Raw genomic sequence first — 20,131 nt, forward strand, 5'->3', positions numbered from 1 at the left:
GCTCACAGGCTTTTAAGACCCCAGATGCTACTCACCAAGGTAGAATGTAGAACATTGTCTTTATAAACTGTGTTATGCCAATTGAGCTGGATGTTTCCCAAGACCATGGTCCCCATAGCCCTTCAGTCAGCAATTCGGTCCTTTAGGGAGTTTGGATGTGTCTATGGAGCTTCCATGACGTTTCCTTGTACAAGTTGTACTGGCTTCCCCAGTATTGTGTACTGTCTTACCCTTCACCAAAGTTACCACTTATCTATTGTCTATTTATTCCCCCCCACCATCCTATCCCTCATAACCAACAAAGATTGTTACATTTTATGTGTAAACTTTTTCATGAGTTTTTACAATAGAGGTCTCATACAATATTTTGCTTTTGTGATTGACTTATTTCACTCAGCATAATGTCCTCCAGTTTCAACAATGTTATGAGATGCTTCACAGATTCATCATTGTTCTTTATGGTTGCATAATAGTCCATTGTGTGTATGTACCATAGTTTGTTTATCCATTCATCTGTTGATGGGCCTTCTTGCTTTCTTCATGTATGATGTCCTTGATGTCATTCCACAACTCTACTGGTCTTCGGTCATTAGTGTTCTATGCATCAAATCTATTCTTGAGATGGTCTCTAAATTCAGGTGGGAAATATTCAAGGTCATACTTTGGTTCTGTGGACTTGTTCTAATTTTCTTCAGTCTCAGCTTGAACTTGCATATGAGCAATTGATGGTCTGTTCTGCAGTCGGCCCCTGGCCTTGTTCTGACTGATGATATTGAGCTTCTCCATTGTCTCTTTCCACAAATGTAGTCGATTTGATTGCTGTGTATTCCATCTAGTGAAGTTCACGTGTATAGGTGCTGTTTATGTTGTTGAAAAAAAGGTATTTGCAATGAAGAAGTCGTGCAAAATTCTATCATGCTATCTCCAGCATTGTTTCTATCGCCAGGCCATATTTTCCAACTACCAAACCTTCTTTGTTTCCAACTTTCACATTCCAATCACCAGTAATTATCAATGCATCCTGATTGCATGTTTGAGCAATTTCAGACTGCAGAAGTTGGTAAAAATCTTCAATTTTTTCATCTTTGGCCTTAGCGGTTGGTGCGTAAATTTGAATAATAGTCGTATTAACTGGTCTTCCTGGTAGTCGTATGGGTATTATCCTATTACCGACATCATCGCACTTCAGGCTAGATCTTGAAATGTTCTTTTTGACAATGAATGCGACACCATTCCCCTTCAATTTTCATTCCTGGCGTAGTAGACTTTATGATTGTCGGATTCAAAATGGCTAATACCAGTCCGTTTCAGCTCACTAATGTCTACGATATTGATGTTTATGTGTTCCATTTCATTTTTGAGGATTTCCAATTTTCCTAGATTCATACTTCATACATTTCACATTCTGATTATTAATGGATGTTTGCAGCTGTTTCTTCTCATTTTGCGTCGTGCCACATCAGCAAATGAAGGTCCTGAAAGTTTGACTCCATCCACTTCATTAAGGTCGACTCTGCTTTGAGGGGACGTCTCTTCCCCAGTCATCTTTTGAGTGCCTTCCAACCTAAGGGGCTCGTCTTCCAGAACTACTACCTGGCCAACCAACTGGAAGAGATCCATATTTATGCCTATTCCCAAGAAAGGTGATCCAACTGAATGCAGAAATTATTAAACAATATCATTAATATCACATGCAAGTAAAATTTTGGTGAAGATCATTCAAAAGTGGTTGCAGCAGTATATCAACAGGGAACTGCCAGAAATTCAAGCTGGATTCAGAAGAGGACGTGGATCCAGGGATGTCATTGCTGATGTCAGATGGATCCTGGTTGAAAGCAGAGAATACCAGAAAATTGTTTACCTGTGTTTTATTGACTATGCGAAGGCATTCGACTGTGTGGATCATAACAAATTATGGACAACATTGCCAAGAATCAAGAATGAAGAATGGGAATTCCAGAACACTTAATTGTGCTCATGAGGAACCTGTACCTAGATCAAGAGGTAGTTGTTCTAACAGAACAAGGGGATATTGCATGGTTTAAAGTCAGGAAAGGTGTGCATGTTTTCCCCATACTTTATCTGTATGCTGAGCAAATAATCTGAGAAGCTGGACTATATGAAGAAGAGCAGGACATCAGGATTGGAGGAAGACTTATTAACAACCTGTGTTATGCAGATGATACAACCTTGCTTGCTGAAAGTGAAGAGGACTTGAAGCACTTACTGATGAAGATCAAAGACCACAGCCTTCAGTATGGATTACACCTCAACATAAAGACAGCAAAAATCGTCACTACCGGACCAATAAGCAACATCATGATAAACGGAGACAAGATTGATGTCAAGAATTTCAGTTTACTTGGATCCACAATCCACACCCATGAAAGCAGCAGTCAAGAAATCACAGAACGTATTTTGTTGGGCAAATCTGCTGCAAAAAGACCTCTTTAAAGTGCTAAAAGCAAAGAAGTCATTTTAAGGACTAAGGTATGCCTGACCCATTGTGTTTTCAACCACCTCATATGCATGTGAAAACTGGACAATGAATAAGGAAGATGGAAGAATTGACTCCTTTGAGTTATGGTTTTGGTGAAGAATACTGAATATACCACGGACTGCCAAAAAATGAATAAATCTATCTTGGAAGAAGTACAGACAGAATGCTCCTTACAAGTGAGGATGGTGAGACTTTACCTCACATACTTTGGACATGTTATCAGGAGGGACCAGTCCCCGGAGAAGGACATCATGCTTGGTAAAGTAGATGGTGAGCAAAAAAGAGAAAGACCCTCAATGAAATGGATTGACATAGTGGCTGCAACAATGGGCTCAAGCATAACAACGATTGAGGATGGCGAAGGATTGGGCAGTGTTTTGTTCTGTTGTACATAGTGTTGCTATGAGTTGGAACTTACTCTTCGGCACCTAACAACAACAACAACCCCCACATGGGTACCATGAACTTTATTTACTTTATTAGCAAGCTATTCCATCCCTTTGGTGGGCCACAATTTCCTTATTTGTATAGTCCCTTCCATTTGCTTTGGTGGGTGTTATAAAACCATAGCAACAAATGCCATATAAAAGTACATCCCACCACACCTAATAAACTCTATAAATGTGAGTGTGATCTGTGACTTGTGTGTGGCCATTGTAACAAATTATCGAACCCAGGAAACATGTAGAGAGTGCTATGGGACAGATGGCTGGTGTCAGAGTTGGTAAAATGGTTGGAGAACCTGTTTGACTTCCACCTCATAGAAATCAGCCTTGGGCTAATATTGATCTTGATTCTCCCTCCTCCTCCCTGTAAAGTTATAAGAAGTTCGCTGCTACAGTCATTTTTTTTTTTACACTCAGAAATCTCCATTTATTTTTATTTATATGTAGGTTCTAATTTTTGCAACTATATTTAGTGTGTGTGTTTTTTTTTAACTCCTCTCTAAATTTTATACTGTAGAACAGCAGTTTATTTTTAACAGCTGGATAGTCATACATGTAATATTTAGTAGTACGACTTTGTATTTAATAAATTTATAGAATTGTGTGACCATCACCACAGTGCAACTTTCAGAACATTGCCATGACTCCCTTAAATTAGTTGGATGTTGTGTTGTTATTGTTGAATTTTGGAAGTTTTTAATATATTTAAAATACAAGTCCTTTATTAGATGTATAATGTGGAAATATTTTTTCCCAATCTGTGCCTTCCGTTTTCATTTTCTTAAATAGTGTATATAGAAGTAAAAAAGTTTTTAATTTTAAATAAGTCCAATTTTTTGTCTGCGCATTTTGTGTCTTGTCGCAGAAACCTCTGCCTAAATCATTTCATGAAGAATTTCTTCCACATTTTCTTAGGTTTTATATTTTTTTCTTCTTAAATGTAGGTCTGTAATTCATTTTGTGTTAATATTTGTGTGTGGTTTGCATGAAGGGTGTTAGTTCCTTTTCTTAGATATGGATATGCAATTATCCCACCGGCTTTTTGCCTTTTGCGTTTCCCTTTTCCAGTAGCGCGTTCTCTGCTGTACTGCCACTTGGACTCCCACTTAAAAGTTTCCACACACACACACAAAATAATAACATATTATTCTCTGCCCAGCCCACCGTAATCAATTTATCTGTGCCATGTTTCTCTTGTAAAGTTCGAGCCTATAAAAATCTATTCATTTTCAGCAAGGGTCGAAGCATCAAGAAACCTGACACTTTAAGCGGCCTTCTCCTTTTCCTGGCCTCAGGCTACTGGTACAAAAAAGGCCGCTTTGCCTTTTGTACGGTCGGCCTTCAAATATGGCCGCCTTCAGGAGACACGTCCAATAGGGCGCAGACATATTACCTCCTACACTGCCGGAAATCCAGTTGTCCCTGCGTCTAAAAAAAGTCTCAGACCCTCGTCAGCCTCCGTAGGCGGATGTGGAATCTGGCGAAGGGCCCAGAAGTATGAGAGGTTTATGGAATTAAATGTAAAGTCACGAAACTTTCTCTGGTTCAGGAAAAAAAAAAGGTCAGTGTGTGTTTTACCCTTGGAACAGGACTAGGGAGGTGTGTGGACGTGGAGAAGTGAGGACCCATGGTGTTCCTGAGAGGAGCGCCGGGGTGGAGGTGTGTGAGGGGAAGCAGGTGGGAGTCGGTGCCTTTGTGATCAGTGAGGAGGAGCGCGCCTTTGTACAGCGATTAAGGCTGTCCGGACTGTCAGGGTGCGGGGTCATGGCAGATCTCTCTCTGATTGTAAGGGGTGGAGGTGGTATTTACGACGAAGACAGTGTCAGATTCGGGTTCAGGATTTAATATGAGGCTCAGTGAAGTTGGAGCGGAGGGGATGGTCATCGTAAGGGGTGTCTGGTCCAGGTGTCGCAGTAATCCGGGATGGAGGTGATCTGTGTGATATAGAGGCTTGTGAGGCCTGAAGCTTCGAAGCCCAGGACCCCTAGCTGGTAGTGGAGTTGACGTTGGAACCTGGGCTGCTGGGATAGAAGGGGTACAGTTCCCGGCCAGTAGTTCGAAATTCTTGATTTAGATAATCATGTCTTTTCTCCTCTAAAACAGTAGTTGGCTAACTGCTGACGAAGGGACTAATCCACCACGCCAGTCGGCCTATGGCTGCTTTCGCGCTGCAAAAGTAAGAGTTGAGTGGTTGTGTGGGAAACCTTATGGTCCACAAAGCTTCATACTCTGCTTTGCTGACAACCTGTTAATTATTCATACCTGTGGCAGAGTAACCCATATTCCAGTTTATTAGTAAGTCCTTGTAGGTTCGGTTCCGGTTCCCATTGCTGGTGTTAGGATTAGCATGGAGATGAGCTTAGATATACGGAGCAATTCTACCCAAGTATGTATGTAAAGGAGCCCTGGTGGCGCGGTAGTTAAGAGCCTAGGCTGCTAACCAAAAGGTTCGCAGTTCGAATCCACCAGCCGCTCCTTGGAAACACTGTAGGACAGTTCTGCCCTGTCCTGTAGGGTTGCTGTGAGTCAGAGTCGACTCGACTCGACGGCATCGGGTTTATGTATGTAAAGGACATCATGCTTGGTAAAGTAGAGCGCCAGCGAAAAATAGGAAAACCCTCAATGAGATGGATTGACACAGTGGCTGCAACAATGGGCTCAAACATAGTAAGGATGGTGCAGGACCGGGCAATATTTCCTTTTGTTCTACCCAGGGTCGCTATGGGTCGAACCGATTGGACGACACCTAACAACAAACAACATGTATGTAAAAATCTGCTTGTTGGTTTCTTGGTGGGCATTTTCACTTTTAAATAGGGAGTGCCTTGAATTGCATTTTCTATGCAGAAAATTGTCTGACAATAACCTTAATTTTCTGCCGATTTTCTAGTGTTTATTCCTTATCCTTATCATCATGTCTTGACTCAGCTCTTCAGTACAAAATAGGTTAAGTGTGTTGGTAGTTTTTGCTACAACTCTTTTGTCTTCTTTCCCACTCGTAAAATGCACTTGCTATATTGTCTTTCTAGGAAGTAGGATTTTAAATAGTAAATTCATCCAGACCTCAAATTTAATGGCATAAAGAGGTTTGTGGTATTAAGACTTCAAAATTTCTATATTTTGTCTGGGTCATTTCTCTCATTAATTTTTTATAGTCTTTACTTGTGAAACTTTTCTTTCAGTTTTTATCCCTCTGTTACAAATGTGCATGTGGTATTTATTGGTCTTTTCAAATAACAAGCTTTTGTGTTGTTGGGTTCTTTCCTTTGATTATCTAAATTTATCTTTTTTTTAAAAAAAATGTACCACTTAACTAGTATAAAGGCAGTATTTGTGTAACTACCCATTGCTCCGGGCAAGAAATAGAACACTGCCAACAGCTCAGTGGTTATAGCAGGCATTTCCAGGCTTTTCTTTATACTTTTGCCAGGTAGTTAATTATTTCTAATCATTTAAATTTATTTAGTTTGTCTGTTTTCAATTGAGTATAAATAGAATTGTATATAATGCATTTTTTTAGTACCAGCATTGGTTTGCTCAATCTTGTATTTGGGACAGTCAGGCATGTTGTTACACACAGGTGTATTTACTTTGCTCTGTAACAAGAGTTGGCAAACAGGCTGTGAATGGTTACATAGTAAATATTTCAGGCTTTACAGGCTAGGTAAGTTCTCACATAGAATTCTTTGTTTTCTTTTGTGTTTTTACAATCTATTAACAAATAAATGTAAAAGGTATTTTTAGCTTGAAGGCCGGCCAAAACTTCGAGTTGCTGTATAGCATTCCATAGTTTGAATATATAGTAGTTTTTCCTACTATTAATGTATATTTGAGTTGTTTGAAGTTCGGGCTACTACCGATAAAGCTGCTATGAAAATATTGGTACATGTCCTGTGGTTCAAATATGCACTCATCATGGGGGGATGGATACTGAATAAATAATTTATTTTATGAGTACAGCACAAAGCTGGTTCCTATGAGGCGGAGGTTAAAGGTGTCCCAGATGTCCAGCTTCTCCTAATTGCTGTATCACTCCATCATCTCTAACATCAACTACTCCTCCTCTCCTCAGTACGCTCTCTCCTGTCTTTAGGTTCCATAATTTGCTGCAGCGTCTGACAGAGCTTATGAACTGTGTCAAGGAAATGGCTCACACAGTGTGGAGGCTGACAAGTTCCAGATCCGTGGGTCAAGTGTAGACTTCTCTTATGTGGCCGCAGGGGCAGATGAACCCACACTGGCAGGCCAGATGACAGGCTGCTGACTCACAAGGCTGTGGAAGCTGGCATATCATGTCAGATGACAGGGTGCTGGTCCATGGGGCTGCGAAAGCTGGTGAATCCCAGAATTGGCAGGTCAGACAGCAGGCTGCTGGGTTAAGTCAGAAGAACTGAAGGTCAGACAGTGACATGCTGGATGCAGGATCCAGATGCAGAGAGAGAGAGAAAGCGAGAGAGAGCTCACCACCAGAGCACTCACATATATACATTGGATTCAGGCCACACCCCAGGGAAGAATGTGACTTTAATAAGGGTAGGACTTGAGTCACATCCTCCTGTAAGGCTGTGATTCAAGATACACCCCACACTAATCCTGCCTCATTAACATATAGAGGTTAGGATTTTCAACACATAAAATGGAGAATAATTAGGATAATTACGTTAGATCACAAAATGGAGGACAGCCACACAGTACTGGGAATCATGACCTAGCCAAATTGACACAGAACCCTAACCATCATAGGTTCCATACCACTTATTTGCATAGTCCCACAGTCACTGTATGTGAGTCACAAAGACTATGGCTAGAAGGGTCATGTTATGTAATTCATTGCAACCCAGACCACCCCTGGTTCTTCTAGCCATTTGACCCTTTCGTACCTGAAGGACCAACCTCCCCCTCCCAATCATTTTACCAGTCCCAAACAGTCATTAACAATTAGTCCTTCAGTAGGGTGAAAGAGTCCTAAGGGTGAGGTTACTCAGATACCAGCCATTCAGGTCTCCTGCAGGTGTCCATCTGATCTGGTCAGGTTCTCCAATAGTTAATCTTGTCTTCACCCTTCCTGGTGTCTAATAAAAATTAACTGAGAGAAGATTATTCCCTTGCTCTGAGCCTCATGCGGTATCAGCATAGCAAAGCCTTTTAGGGACTTTAGGTTTGGCCACTGTACTCCAGTCCAGCAGTGCCTCTCCCTTAGTCCATTCTTTCACAGTTACAGCTTCTACAGTGACAGTTTTTACAATCATGATTAATCCTGTTAAGAGTCAACACTCATAGCTGAATCATAATCCTGTCAGCATCTCCCCAGCCCTTTCTTCCCCTGACCCATCAGGAAAAGAGGAATTCATTGGGGATCCTCCCTTGTCCCCCTTATTCTGAGTGTAAGCCCTCCCACAAAAGCATGTAAGCCAGCCACTTCCTGCCTTTATCTTCCCCCATTTTAGATAGCTAATGTTAAAATTGCCCGTCCCTATCAAACCAGTACTCTGAGGAGACAAGCATCTTCCTTGGTATTGAAGAATCTTCTGAAGATCTTTGCACTGAGAAGCTTCTGGAACCAGGAGACAGACAGAGAGAGAGAGAGAGAGAGAGAGCGCTATAATACTGAAGTTGACGAGAAGTGGTTTCAGAGAAACAATGGCAGGAGAGACCGGCAGGGGATGGTGCAGCGGGTTTCCTGGCCCACAGAGTGAGAAAGCTGAGTGGCTTCGGGCAGGAGGCTGGTTGGCAGAGTAGGATGCCTCTGGGCACTTGGTGGAGCGAAGATTACCGAGCCATGCAGCTAGAGCTGAGCACCTTCAGGCCTACGCTTACTGGCGGAGTGGAGTGCCTTGTGCTCCGAGTTCATCAGCAGAGCTAAAAGAGCTTTGTAACACATGCCTGAGCAGGGCAGAGGCCAAGGAGCCAGAAAGAAGCATGCCTTTGGGCACAACTGAGAACAGGCTATCCTGGTGAAATAACTGTATCCTGAGCCTATTGTTCCCGAACCTGAATTGTAACCTGTTACTTCCCTAATAAACCTTACAATTGTGGGTATTGTCTGTGAGTCCTGTGTGGCCATTGCAATGAATTATCTAACCCAGCACAAAAGGAGAGAGTGCCTTGGGAGGGATGGTTGGTGTCAGAATTGGTAAAGATGGCGGAGAGAGGAAGCATGTCTGACCTCCGCCTCATAGGAATCAGTCTTGGGCTATTGATCTTGATTCTCCTTCCCCCTTGTGAAGTTAGAAGATGTCAGATGCCACCCCCACACTATTCTTACAGTAAGTTTCTTTGATGGTTCTTTCTAGAGGTAATGTGGTGGATTGTGTCCAGAACAGGCATTCTCGTAAATGAAGAAGAAGGTTTCCTATGGCTTTTTTTCCAGGATTTTTCATAGACCCATGTAGTAATAGACAAAGCAAACTCAGTGGATGCAGGCCAACACAAGTTAGCCTGTGGACTTAGCCTTGTGGTGTTCTGGGTTTATCCAGGAATTAAACATTTTTGGAAAATGGAAGCATGGCATGGCTGTCAAAGGACTCTAAATGAACTGGTGTTTTAGTATACATTTGTAAGTAGGGAGTAGCTCTGAGATCTTGCGCACACCTGATTTTTCTCATCTGTAAAATGGGGGTGAAGATAATGGTAACTGTAAAAATGGTGTGGGGCCAGTATCTGACCTCCTCTAACTTCATACGGTGGAGGAGAATCAAGAGCAACAGCTCAAGGCTGTTTCCTATGAGGCAGAGGTCAGACATGCCTCCTGTCTTCACTATCTTTACCATCTCTTACAGCAACCATCCCTCCCACAGCACTCTCTCCTTTTCTGCTGGGTTAGATAATTCATTGCAATGGCCACACAGAACTCAGAGACAATACTCATGGTTATGGGGGGTTTATTAGGGAAGTAACAGTTTACAGTTCAGACTCAGGAATACTCAGGATACAGTTCTTCCATCATGACGGCCTCTTCCCAGCTATGCTTATAGGCATGCCTCTTGGCCCTCTGCCTCTGCCCAAAGGCACTCAACTTTCTCACTTCATGGGTCAGGAAGCCCACTGCACCATCTCTCCGGCCACCGCTTCTCGCGGTGACGTGTTTTCACCTTACACAGGTTCCAGCTTTTGCAAATTTTACTGTATTTTTTTCATTACCGGTGAGATTGAGATCTTTTCTTGTGTTGGCTGTTACTATGCAGAATAATGAATAGTCTAAATTCATGAGGAATATGAATCAGGATCAGCACAAAGTTGGTTCCTATGTGGTAGAAGTCAAATATATCTCTGCCTTCCCATTTCTCCATTAATTCTGACACCAATTGCTCTTCCCACGGCACTCTCTACTCCTCTGCTGTGGTCAGTTGCCGTGGTCACACTGAACTCACAGACTGTACTCACAATTATGCAGTTTATTAGGGAAGTGACAGGCTTCAACTCAGGATCAGAATCAACTGGGAAGTAACAGGAACAACTCAGAATCCATGTCAGGAAGCACACAGGCCTCCAGTGATCAGCTGGCGTGGCTTCTCTGCTAGGCAGAGACCTTCTCAGCTAGGTGGCTGCCATTTCTGCCAGGCAGATGCCTCGACTTAGCTTATCTTCTGGGTGTGCAGGCATCTCGCCATTGGGCTCCCCACTGTCAGCCTCTCTGCCATCAGCCTGTCTGCCACTAAATGGTTATGAGCAGAGAGAGAGAGAGAGGACGCAAGGAACCTCCTAAAACAGCTGTAACACGGGTCGAGGGCTGTAACACTGAAGACAGAAAGAGGCCTGGAAAGGGCCCAGCAGCAGAGCCAGTGTTGACAGGCCCAGAAGGGGCCCAGGGGCGGAGCCGGTGGCCACAGGCCCAGAAGGACCACTACAAGAGTCCAAGAGGAGCCTGTCCTCAGGGGGTCAAGAGGAGACCTGTCATCAGGGGCCCTGAAAGGGGCGTGCGTGGCAGAGAGAAGGTCCTGCTTGTTTGCACAGCCAAGAGGAGCTGTGAGAGCTGTGCTGCACTGAAGAAGAGCCTTTACCTACATGCTTCCTGATCCTGAACCCTAACTAGTTTGTTTCTCCTGATCCCGAGTTGTACCTGGTACTTCCCTAATAAACCCCATATTGTGAGTATGGTGTGTGAGTTCTGTGTGGCCACTGCAACAAATTATCAAACCCAGCAGGGAAGTACAGAGTGCTGTGGAAGGGACAGCTGGTGTCAGAATTGGTAAAACGATTGGAGAGTAGAGTTATGTCTGACCTCCACCTCATGGGAATCAACTTCAGGCTGATCCTGTTCATCATCTCCCCGGAAGTTAGACAGGCCTGATGCTACTATAACTACCATTTCACAACAGTGCTTACACTTTGCATAGCGTGTTGTTCTTTGCATTGCAGTGCATCATGGGGATGTAAACAGACTTTTGAAGAGGTAAATGGGAACACATGGTTTAAAGGAAAAATGCATAGATTCTGCCTGTCTATATGTCCTCTACTGCTGAGGCGTCATGCTGTGCTTATTCTCCTTCCCACATTCCCTTTCTCAGTCACACTACTTCGTCTTTACAGAACAAAGGCATACTTCCCAAACATGAAGACACCTGTGTTTGATTGTCCCAGATGTAAAAGCCTCTGAAGCACTAAATAATGGGGCAGATAGATAATTTGGAGCCTTCATTTAAAGTGAGTGCACAGCAGCAGTGGGAAAATCTAGGCCCAGAGGGAATGCATGCTCAGAGTCACTTTTTCTTCAGCCTGCAGGTCCTGGCTCCCCAGGAGAAAGAATGAAGTGAAGGAAGGAGAAAGAAATTCCAAGACTTTGGCGTCGTCAGTTCTGTGAATACTTATGACCAAAGACTGAGATTTTTGAAGAGACATTCAGATCTAATCCAGGAGAGAAAAATACAGAGCATACCAGTTAGCGACCATTTCCCAAATTTAGAAGAAAATGATCCAAGCCCAGGTGACTTTGGTTTGTTCTTTTCTTTCCTTCATTCCCCAGTGGATTTGTAGACTCCTGTAGAAATCGGTACAGTTAAACAGAAGATTATAAATTGGGAGTAGCAGGATCTGGGGCAAAATAAACTTAGATTCTAACTTCACAATCAGGGCAATGTAGGATCAGGAATATATTGTTCATCATGTGCATACTATGTGATGTATATTAGAACATAATATGTGACTGCACAGACCCTGTGGGTGACATTAGCTTTCAACTTTCATCTGATATCTCCAGCAGCCATCACAAAAGAAACATGATAAGCTACGTGATATGCATGGTCTGTGAGGAGAAAGCAGACAAGTTCATTGGAGGATGTTACTATTTCATAGCAGTTAGGCCTGCAGAAATTTCTCTGATGGTTCTTCATAGTAGTAATGTGGCAGGTGGTGTCCTTCTCATAAGTACAGAAGCAGGTTTCTTATAGGTGGTTAAGGAGATTTCCTCATAGAGTTCTATGGGAATAGACCAGGCAAACTTAATGGCACTTTTTCAGGGGATCAACATAAGGTAACCTAGGGATTCAGAAAGTTTTTTTGGCTTTTTTAATAATTTATTATTTTTTCTGTTGTTGAGAATTGACATAGCAGAACAACACCAATTCAGCAGTTTCTACATGTACAGTTCAGTGACAGTGATTACATTCTTCGAGTTGTACAGTCATTTTCACCCTCGTTTTCTGAGTTGTTCCTCCCGTTAACATAAACTCGTTGCCCCCTAAGTTTCCTATCTAATCTTTCAAGTTGCTGTTCTCAGTTTGATCCCATATCAAACCACCAAACCAGACCCATTGCGTCAAGTCAATTCTGACTCATAGCGACCCTATACGACAGAGTAGAACTGCCCCCCGTAGGGTTTCCAAGGTTGTAAATCTTTATGTAAGCAGACTGTCACATCTTTCTTCTGCAGAGCAGCTGGTATGTTCAAACCATCGGCTTTTCAGTTAGCAACCTAGCATTTAACAATTGTGTCACCGGGCTCCTTTGATCCCATATAGATAGATCTGAAAAGAGCAAAGTACTCAAGACAGTCATTCTTTACTAGTTAAGCTAAACAACTGGTTTTAAGGAGACTTCAGGGAATATTTTTGGTTTAACATTTAAAGATTATCTCAGGATAGTAGTTTCAGGAGTCTGTCCAGCCTCCATGGTTTCATAAAGTCTGGATTCCATGAGAATTTGAAGTTCTAATCTGTATTTTCCCCCTTTGGATTAGGATTCAGAAAGTTATTTTTATTGTGAAGTTGGGCATAAATCTAAATACACTTTTTTTCCCAAAAGCATTGATGTCCCACATGAACTAATTTAGAATGCGATAAACTGATGAGTCTTAAGCATTTGCATCCTGTACTGGTCAGCTCTCTTACTTATGGAGTATCCTTGTGGGACAAAGAACTAAGTTCGGCTTTTTATCTCTGGTTTCTGAAAGTAGTTTGAGCAATTAAGGTGTTCTATGTCTTTGTGAAATAGTGAGGCAAGTAGGGGCTACACTGGCCCCACACCTGGCTAACTAAGTTCAGCAAGGAGGGGGTATGATGCAGTCACGCATAATCATTGATTGGATCAAGAGTAACTGTGCTTTAATGCCCTAATCATGCATATTCATTGAGGTCTCCAAGACTATTGGACCCTGAACCTGGGAACTCTCTTTTTGGAGCTTCGTGGATTGGTGAGAATGTGCATGCAGGGGATAGCATGCAGCATGTCACTCGGGGCAGTGGAAGCTTTGTGTTGCTGGGAGCTTTTCCCGACCTTTCCTCTTGTTTCCTTTCTGGTTACAATAAAGAGGTAACTAAATATAGGTAATAGTCTACAGGAATTTTGCGAGCTTTTATAGAGAATTAATGAACCCACAGGGACAGTGGGCTGGCAGGACAGAGTTGATTTGTGTAGTCCCTCTGAGTGACTGGGTGATAGAGAAAGGCTGCATGGGCAGTTGATGAAGGATGGAGTCCTAGCTTGTGACCTAGCCCCAGGGGACTCCCCACTGCCATTGAATCGATTCTGACTCACAGCGACCCCAAGGGTTTCCGAGGCTGTAAATCTCCATGGAAGCAGACTGCCACATCTTTTTCCCATGGAGCCGCTGGTGGTTTCAAACTACCAAGCTTTTGGTTAGCAGTCGATTGCTTTAACCGCTGTGCCACCAGGGCTCCTTTCCAGGGGACTAGAGAGAAAGAAAGGGAGGCCAGCTTGTTGTGCAGACTCCTGAGCCAGTGGCTGTTCCCCGGTAACCTGGCCGCAAGTGGCCACGGATGGGATCTGACCTAACTCTGGGTAGTTAGGGTCAGAGAGAGTATCTGCCGTGGAAGTGGCTGGTAACAAGGAATGGAAATGTGGGTAGATGGGAAATAGATACATTTCCCAATAAGAATTGCATTCATGCAGATCTTTGCCACACAGAGTTTACTCACCTTCCGTTTTTTTTAGTGCAATTTAGTGCAGGCCTCTAAATCAACTGGGTATAGATTATTCCATCCGTGTTTCCTTGGATCATCTCATTCTCAATTGCCTACACTACCAAGTGTACCATTTGAATGTCATCCTGAGACAAGAGAGTGACAGTTCATATAACAAACAGACCTTGAATGTCAGTGTTGTTGGGCTGTACGTCCCCTGCAAATTGTACGTTTCAATCCTAGATGACTTTCAGGGATGGGCTGTGTTGCTTCAGGATCAGGTCTTTGAAGATTTTATTTTAATCTTATGTTGCTTCTGTTGTTTATGTGGAAAAGCCAGTGCTCAGAAATTTTGTCTCTCCCTTTGTAAATAATCTTTTTTTCTCTGGATACTTTTATAAACTCTTTTGCATGTGACATTTTCTAGCTTTGCTCTAATGTGTCGAGATGTGGATTTCCTGCTTGAGGTTTGCTGGTATTATTAAGTCTGAGACATGGATTATTTAATTAGTTCTGAAAATTTCTCAGTTCTTAGAACTGTGGATTTTGCTTTCCTGTTACTGTATGAAACTATGAAATGCGTAGGTTAGACCCTTTCATTATATTTTCCATATATTTTAACCTCTCCTTTATATTTTCTTTCCATTCCTTTGATTCTCTTTCATTTTGGGACTTTTCCTCAAGTGCGTATTTCAGTTCAATAATTATGTCTGATATGTATCTAATTGTATCAAATATGGTATTAACCTATTTAATAATATATACACATGCATATGTCTGTGTGGATATATATATTGTTCTAAGAATAACTTTTTCCAAATTTTCTTAGTCTCTTGTGTTTTATACAAATTTTGTATGGTTTCTTTTATTTTTATTCTGTTCAGTATATTAAACACATTTATATAATATGTACTGTCTTGTGATTCTAGCATCTGGAGTCTCTTCATTGCTGATTTTGATATTGGCTCTAAAGGATTATAGTGACTGTAGGAATTTTATTATTGATTTACTTGTAAATAGCAGATTATTTAGTATTGGCAAATAGATAATATATGTATTCTTTGAATTTTTAACTTTCTTGGATGAATGGATGAGTACACACTTAAGAATATTTTACTAGGATTTTGATTTATCACAATGGATTAAGAAAAAAAAAATTTCCTATATGGGGAAAAGAGCAAAATAACTTCCTTTACATTCCTTTCATATCATCAAAAAAAATTACTTCATTAAACAGAACCCCATTATTACAGGAATCACTGACATTCGATGATGTGGCTGTGGAATTCACCTGGACAGAGTGGCAGCTCCTTGGTCCTGATCAGAAGGACCTGTACTGGCATGTGATGTTGGAGAACTATAACAACCTGGTGTCTGTGGGTGAGAAAGCTCTCCTGTGTCACTAAGTAACTCTTCAGAGCATCTGTAGTACTCTGTGTGTGTGTATGTGCTTAAGGTGAAAGTTTATAGAGCAATTACTTTCTCATTAAACAATTGATACACAAATTGTTTTTTGACATGTAGTACTTTTAAGTGATAGATTCTCAGATCCTTCTCTTGCCCTAGACAAAAGAGAATAAGATGCCTTCTTCTGAGAGAAAAGCCTTGACTTTGCAGATGTGAAAACTCTGTAGTCCCTAAATATAACATTTTTCCTTCTTGATATATCACCGCCCAGTTCGATATGTGTAAGTTTGCTATTATTTTCCATGAACATGGTATCAAGCTGGCAAACCAGATGCACTCTCCAAGTTGGAACAAGGGGAAGAACTGTGGACAACAGAAGATGAAATTCACTGTCGAATCTGTCCAGGTGAGTGAATAAGAATCCACAAGATAGGTGGTTGAGGAAATCATTCTAGACATTCAGAGAAAGTGCCACAGCTCTGATGGTGTCTTAGGTATGTAAACAGCCCCTCCACCAATCCTGCTTGTCACAGGAAAATCCTTTTTATCTTTGGAAATCTGATCCCTGTTTATATTATCTTATAACTTGATCAACTCCATGTAAAATGCTGCGAGTTTTTTTTTTAATAATTTATTTTATTTTTTGTTGTTATTGGTATGTTTTGTAACATACTATTTAGAAAGCAGCCAAATCTTTAGAGATTGTAAATTATGTAGCCTTGTTTGCACACTGACTTTTTTTTTAACCTTTTTCAAGTTTACATTATTGTGTTTTTACCAGTGTGCAAGAGATAAGGAACACTTATGGAGGGTTTTTTTAAAATACTGATATCATTGGGTTGTCACTAAAGACCCTTCACACACCGAAGTATTTTTAAAATAGCTTTATGCCAAACATTATAAAACCATTCATTGTCTTCATCTTCCCTAGAAATCAGGAAAGTTGATGATCATCTCCAACGACACTTGCAAAAGCAAAGAATTCAGAAGTGTGCGGAACAATGCTATGAACATAATGCATTTGGAAATATTTTTAATCAGAGAAAAAGTAATTTTCCATTAAAGCAACACCATATGTTTGACTTGCATAGAAAAACTTTGAAATCATATTTAACTTTAGAAAACCAGAACACAAGTGGTGACCTAATAATGCTTAATAAGTTTAATGGATATGGACAATCGTTTCTCCATGATAAGCATGAACAACTTTATACTGATAATAAATTCCAAGAAAGTGTAAAACTGAACAGCTACAACTCTCAGGTGATTAAGCATCAGAGAACTGCTAAATTAGAGAAAGCCCATGTATGCAGTGAATGTGGGAAAGTCTTCATCAAAAAGTCTCAGTTCATTGATCATCAGAAGGTTCATACAGGAGAGAAACCTCATGGATGCAGTATGTGTGGGAAAGCATTTTCCAGAAAGTCCAGGCTTATTGAACATCGGAGAACTCATGCAGGACTGAAACACTATGAATGTACCGAATGTGACAAAACATTTCTGAAGAAATCACAACTCAATATACATCAGAAAACTCATGTGGGAGAGAAACCTTATGCATGCAATGAATGTGGGAGAGCCTTCAGCAAGAAGTGTCGGCTTATTTATCATCAGCGAACTCATACAGGAGAGAAACCTTATGGGTGTAATCTGTGTGGGAAAGCCTTTTCTACAAAGTTCAGTCTCTCTACTCATCAGAAAACTCATACAGGAGAGAAGCCGTATACATGCAGTGAATGTGGAAAAGGCTTCTTTGAGAAGAGACGTCTTATCGCACATTATCGAACTCATACTGGAGAGAAACCCTTTATATGCAGTGAATGTGGGAAAGGCTTCACTTTGAAGAACAGTCTCATCACACATCAGCAAACTCATACCAAAGAGAAATCATATACATGCAATGAATGTGGAAAAGGCTTTTCCATGAAGCACTGTCTCATTGTACATCAGCGAACTCATACTGGAGAGAAACCCTATATATGCAATGAATGTGGAAAAGGCTTTCCCCTGAAAAGTCCACTTATCAGACATCAGCGAACACATACAGGAGAGAAACCCTACGTATGCAGTGAATGTGGAAAAGGCTTCACCATGAAGAGCGATCTCATCGTACATCAGCGTACTCATACTGCAGAGAAACCATATGTATGCAGTGATTGTGGAAAAGGCTTCACTGTGAAGAGCCGTCTGATTGTACATCAACGAACTCATACAGGAGAGAAACCTTATGTGTGCAATGAATGCGGAAAAGCCTTCCCAGCAAAGATCCGACTGGTTGGACATCAGCGAACTCACACTGGAGAGAAGCCCTATGTATGCAATGAATGCGGAAAAGGCTTCACTGAAAAGAGCCATCTCAATGTACATCGGCGCACTCATACTGGAGAGAAACCGTATATATGCAATGAATGTGGGAAAGGCTTAACTGGGAAAAGCATGCTCATCGCACATCAGCGAACTCATACTGGAGAGAAACCCTATAAGTGCAATGAATGTGGAAAGGGCTTCACTATGAAGAGCACTCTAGGTATACATGAGCGAACTCATACTGGAGAGGAACCCTACAAATGCAACGAGTGTGGTAAAGCCTTCAGGAAGAAGACATGCCTCATACAGCATCAGAGATTTCACACGGGAAAAACTTTCTTTGCATGTACTGAATGTGGGAAATTCTCTTTGCGCAAATATGATCTCATTACCCATCAGAGAATTCACACAGGCGAGAAACCATATGAATGCGGGGTATGTGGAAAAGCCTTCACCACAAAGTCAGGACTCAATGTTCATCATCGGAAACATACAGGAGAGAGGCCCTATGAATGCAATGATTGTGGGAAATCTTTTGCCCACTTGTCAATCCTTGTTAAACATAGAAGAATGCACACCTAATCATTGTGGAAAGACTGTTCCCAGTTTTGAGTCACGGATATTAGTATTTGTATGGAAGAATAAATGAATGCAGACAATGTGGTAGTGTCTTTAGTGATCAGTTACCTCACATTATATGTCAAAGGAAAGATGTACAAATGAAATATAAAAATCATTCTTAACCATTTTATAGGTCATTTTGTGTCTAAGAAGTATATACCGAGATAAATCATATGAATGGACAGTCTAGGAAAGACCACAGTGGGAATATAGTCTCTGTCTTCATTGTAACTCATCATATTTGGATGTGTTTAACCAAGTTTATAAGTAACATCACATAGTTTCTGAAACCAACATAAATATGATTTTCTATATGTTTTTATTTTTAAAACAAGTTTAAAGTCACAAAAACAAATAATCTGGAGAATTTTCGTGTATCCTTCACCCAGCTTCTTCCAAAGATACCATCAGTTTTAATAGGCATACATTTTTGTTTTTTTCATGTATAGTTAGTTTTATCTCATGTATATGTGTAATTAGAAGCACATCTGTGCTACAGTGAATTAATATATCCCTTCTGGCCATAGTTTGTACCTCCCTCCAGATGACTGGGTGAGGACTATACAAATGAGGTGCTGTGGCCAACCAATGGGATTGGATGCTAATAATGTAAATAAGGGCAAAGCACCATTGTGGGGTGGGGCCATAAAAATAAGATGTATGGAATACTAAAGAGGGAATTGGTCAGTTTTGCCATCTTGATAGGCTTAAAAGAGCAGTCAATCCCAGAGCAGAAGGGCACCTACCACCACCAAGAAAGAAGAGCTAGGAGCTGAGCATGTCCGTTGGACCCAGGATCTCTTCACTGAGACCTCCTAGACCCAGGAGACAGATCTATAACACCAGAGACAGCGAGAAGCAGCATCAGCGAAACGGCAGCATCAGAGGCAGCCAAACCAGGAGACCAGCAGGAGATGGCGTGGTGGGCTTCCTGGCCCACGGAGCATAATGGTTATGGTAGGTTTGCCGACCCACAGAGTAGAGAATTGAGTGCCTTTGGGCAGGAGGCTTCCTAGTGGAGTGTGGTGCCACCGTGCACTTGGTGGTAGAGCTAGGCTCACTGACCCACAGAGCAAGGGAGCTGAGCACCTTCAGGCCGAGGCTTACCAGCAGAGTGGAGTGCCGCTGGGCACTTAGCAGCAGAGCTAAAAGAGCTTTGTAACATTTGCCTGAGCATGGCAGAGGTCTAGGGGCTAGAGAGAGGTGTGCCTGTTGGCAAGACTGAGAAGAGGCTTTCCTGATCAAAGAACTGTATCCTAAGCATTCCTGAACCTGAATTGTAACCTGTTACTTCCCTAACCAAAAAAACCCAAACCTGTTGCCGTTGAATCAATTCTGACTCTTGCGACCCTATAGGATAGAGCAGAACTGAGCCATAGGGTTTCCAAGGAGCGGCTGGTGGATTTGAACTGCTGACCTTTTGGCTGGCAGCCGATCTCTTAACCACTGCACCATCAGGGCTCCATTACTTTCTTAATAAACCCCATAATTGT

At 41.7% G+C, this 20,131-nt stretch overlaps 1 protein-coding gene across 1 annotated transcript; it reads left to right on the top strand.

Moving 5' to 3' along the window:
• The first annotated feature begins 11,660 nt into the window (after window positions 1-11,660).
• Window positions 11,661-19,969, top strand: LOC101348276 (zinc finger protein 615). Its single transcript, XM_023736387.1, has 4 exons — window positions 11,661-11,869; window positions 15,557-15,683; window positions 16,030-16,116; window positions 16,642-19,969. The coding sequence occupies exons 1-4, from the start codon at window positions 11,855-11,857 to the stop codon at window positions 18,597-18,599; spliced, it is 2,187 nt and encodes a 728-aa protein (XP_023592155.1). The 5' UTR covers window positions 11,661-11,854; the 3' UTR covers window positions 18,600-19,969.
• Window positions 19,970-20,131: the final 162 nt, after the last annotated feature.

The sequence above is a fragment of the Trichechus manatus genome, unplaced genomic scaffold (assembly GCF_000243295.1).
Source record: "Trichechus manatus latirostris isolate Lorelei unplaced genomic scaffold, TriManLat1.0 scaffold00087, whole genome shotgun sequence".
Taxonomy (NCBI): Eukaryota; Metazoa; Chordata; class Mammalia; order Sirenia; family Trichechidae; genus Trichechus; species Trichechus manatus.

Bases quoted from the DNA above. Each gene is read 5' to 3' on its own strand.
- LOC101348276 (XM_023736387.1), top strand. The intron at 15,684-16,029 runs GTGAGAAAGCTC...CATGGTATCAAG, and splicing joins TAACAACCTGGTGTCTGTGG to CTGGCAAACCAGATGCACTC. The intron at 16,117-16,641 runs GTGAGTGAATAA...CATCTTCCCTAG, and splicing joins TCACTGTCGAATCTGTCCAG to AAATCAGGAAAGTTGATGAT.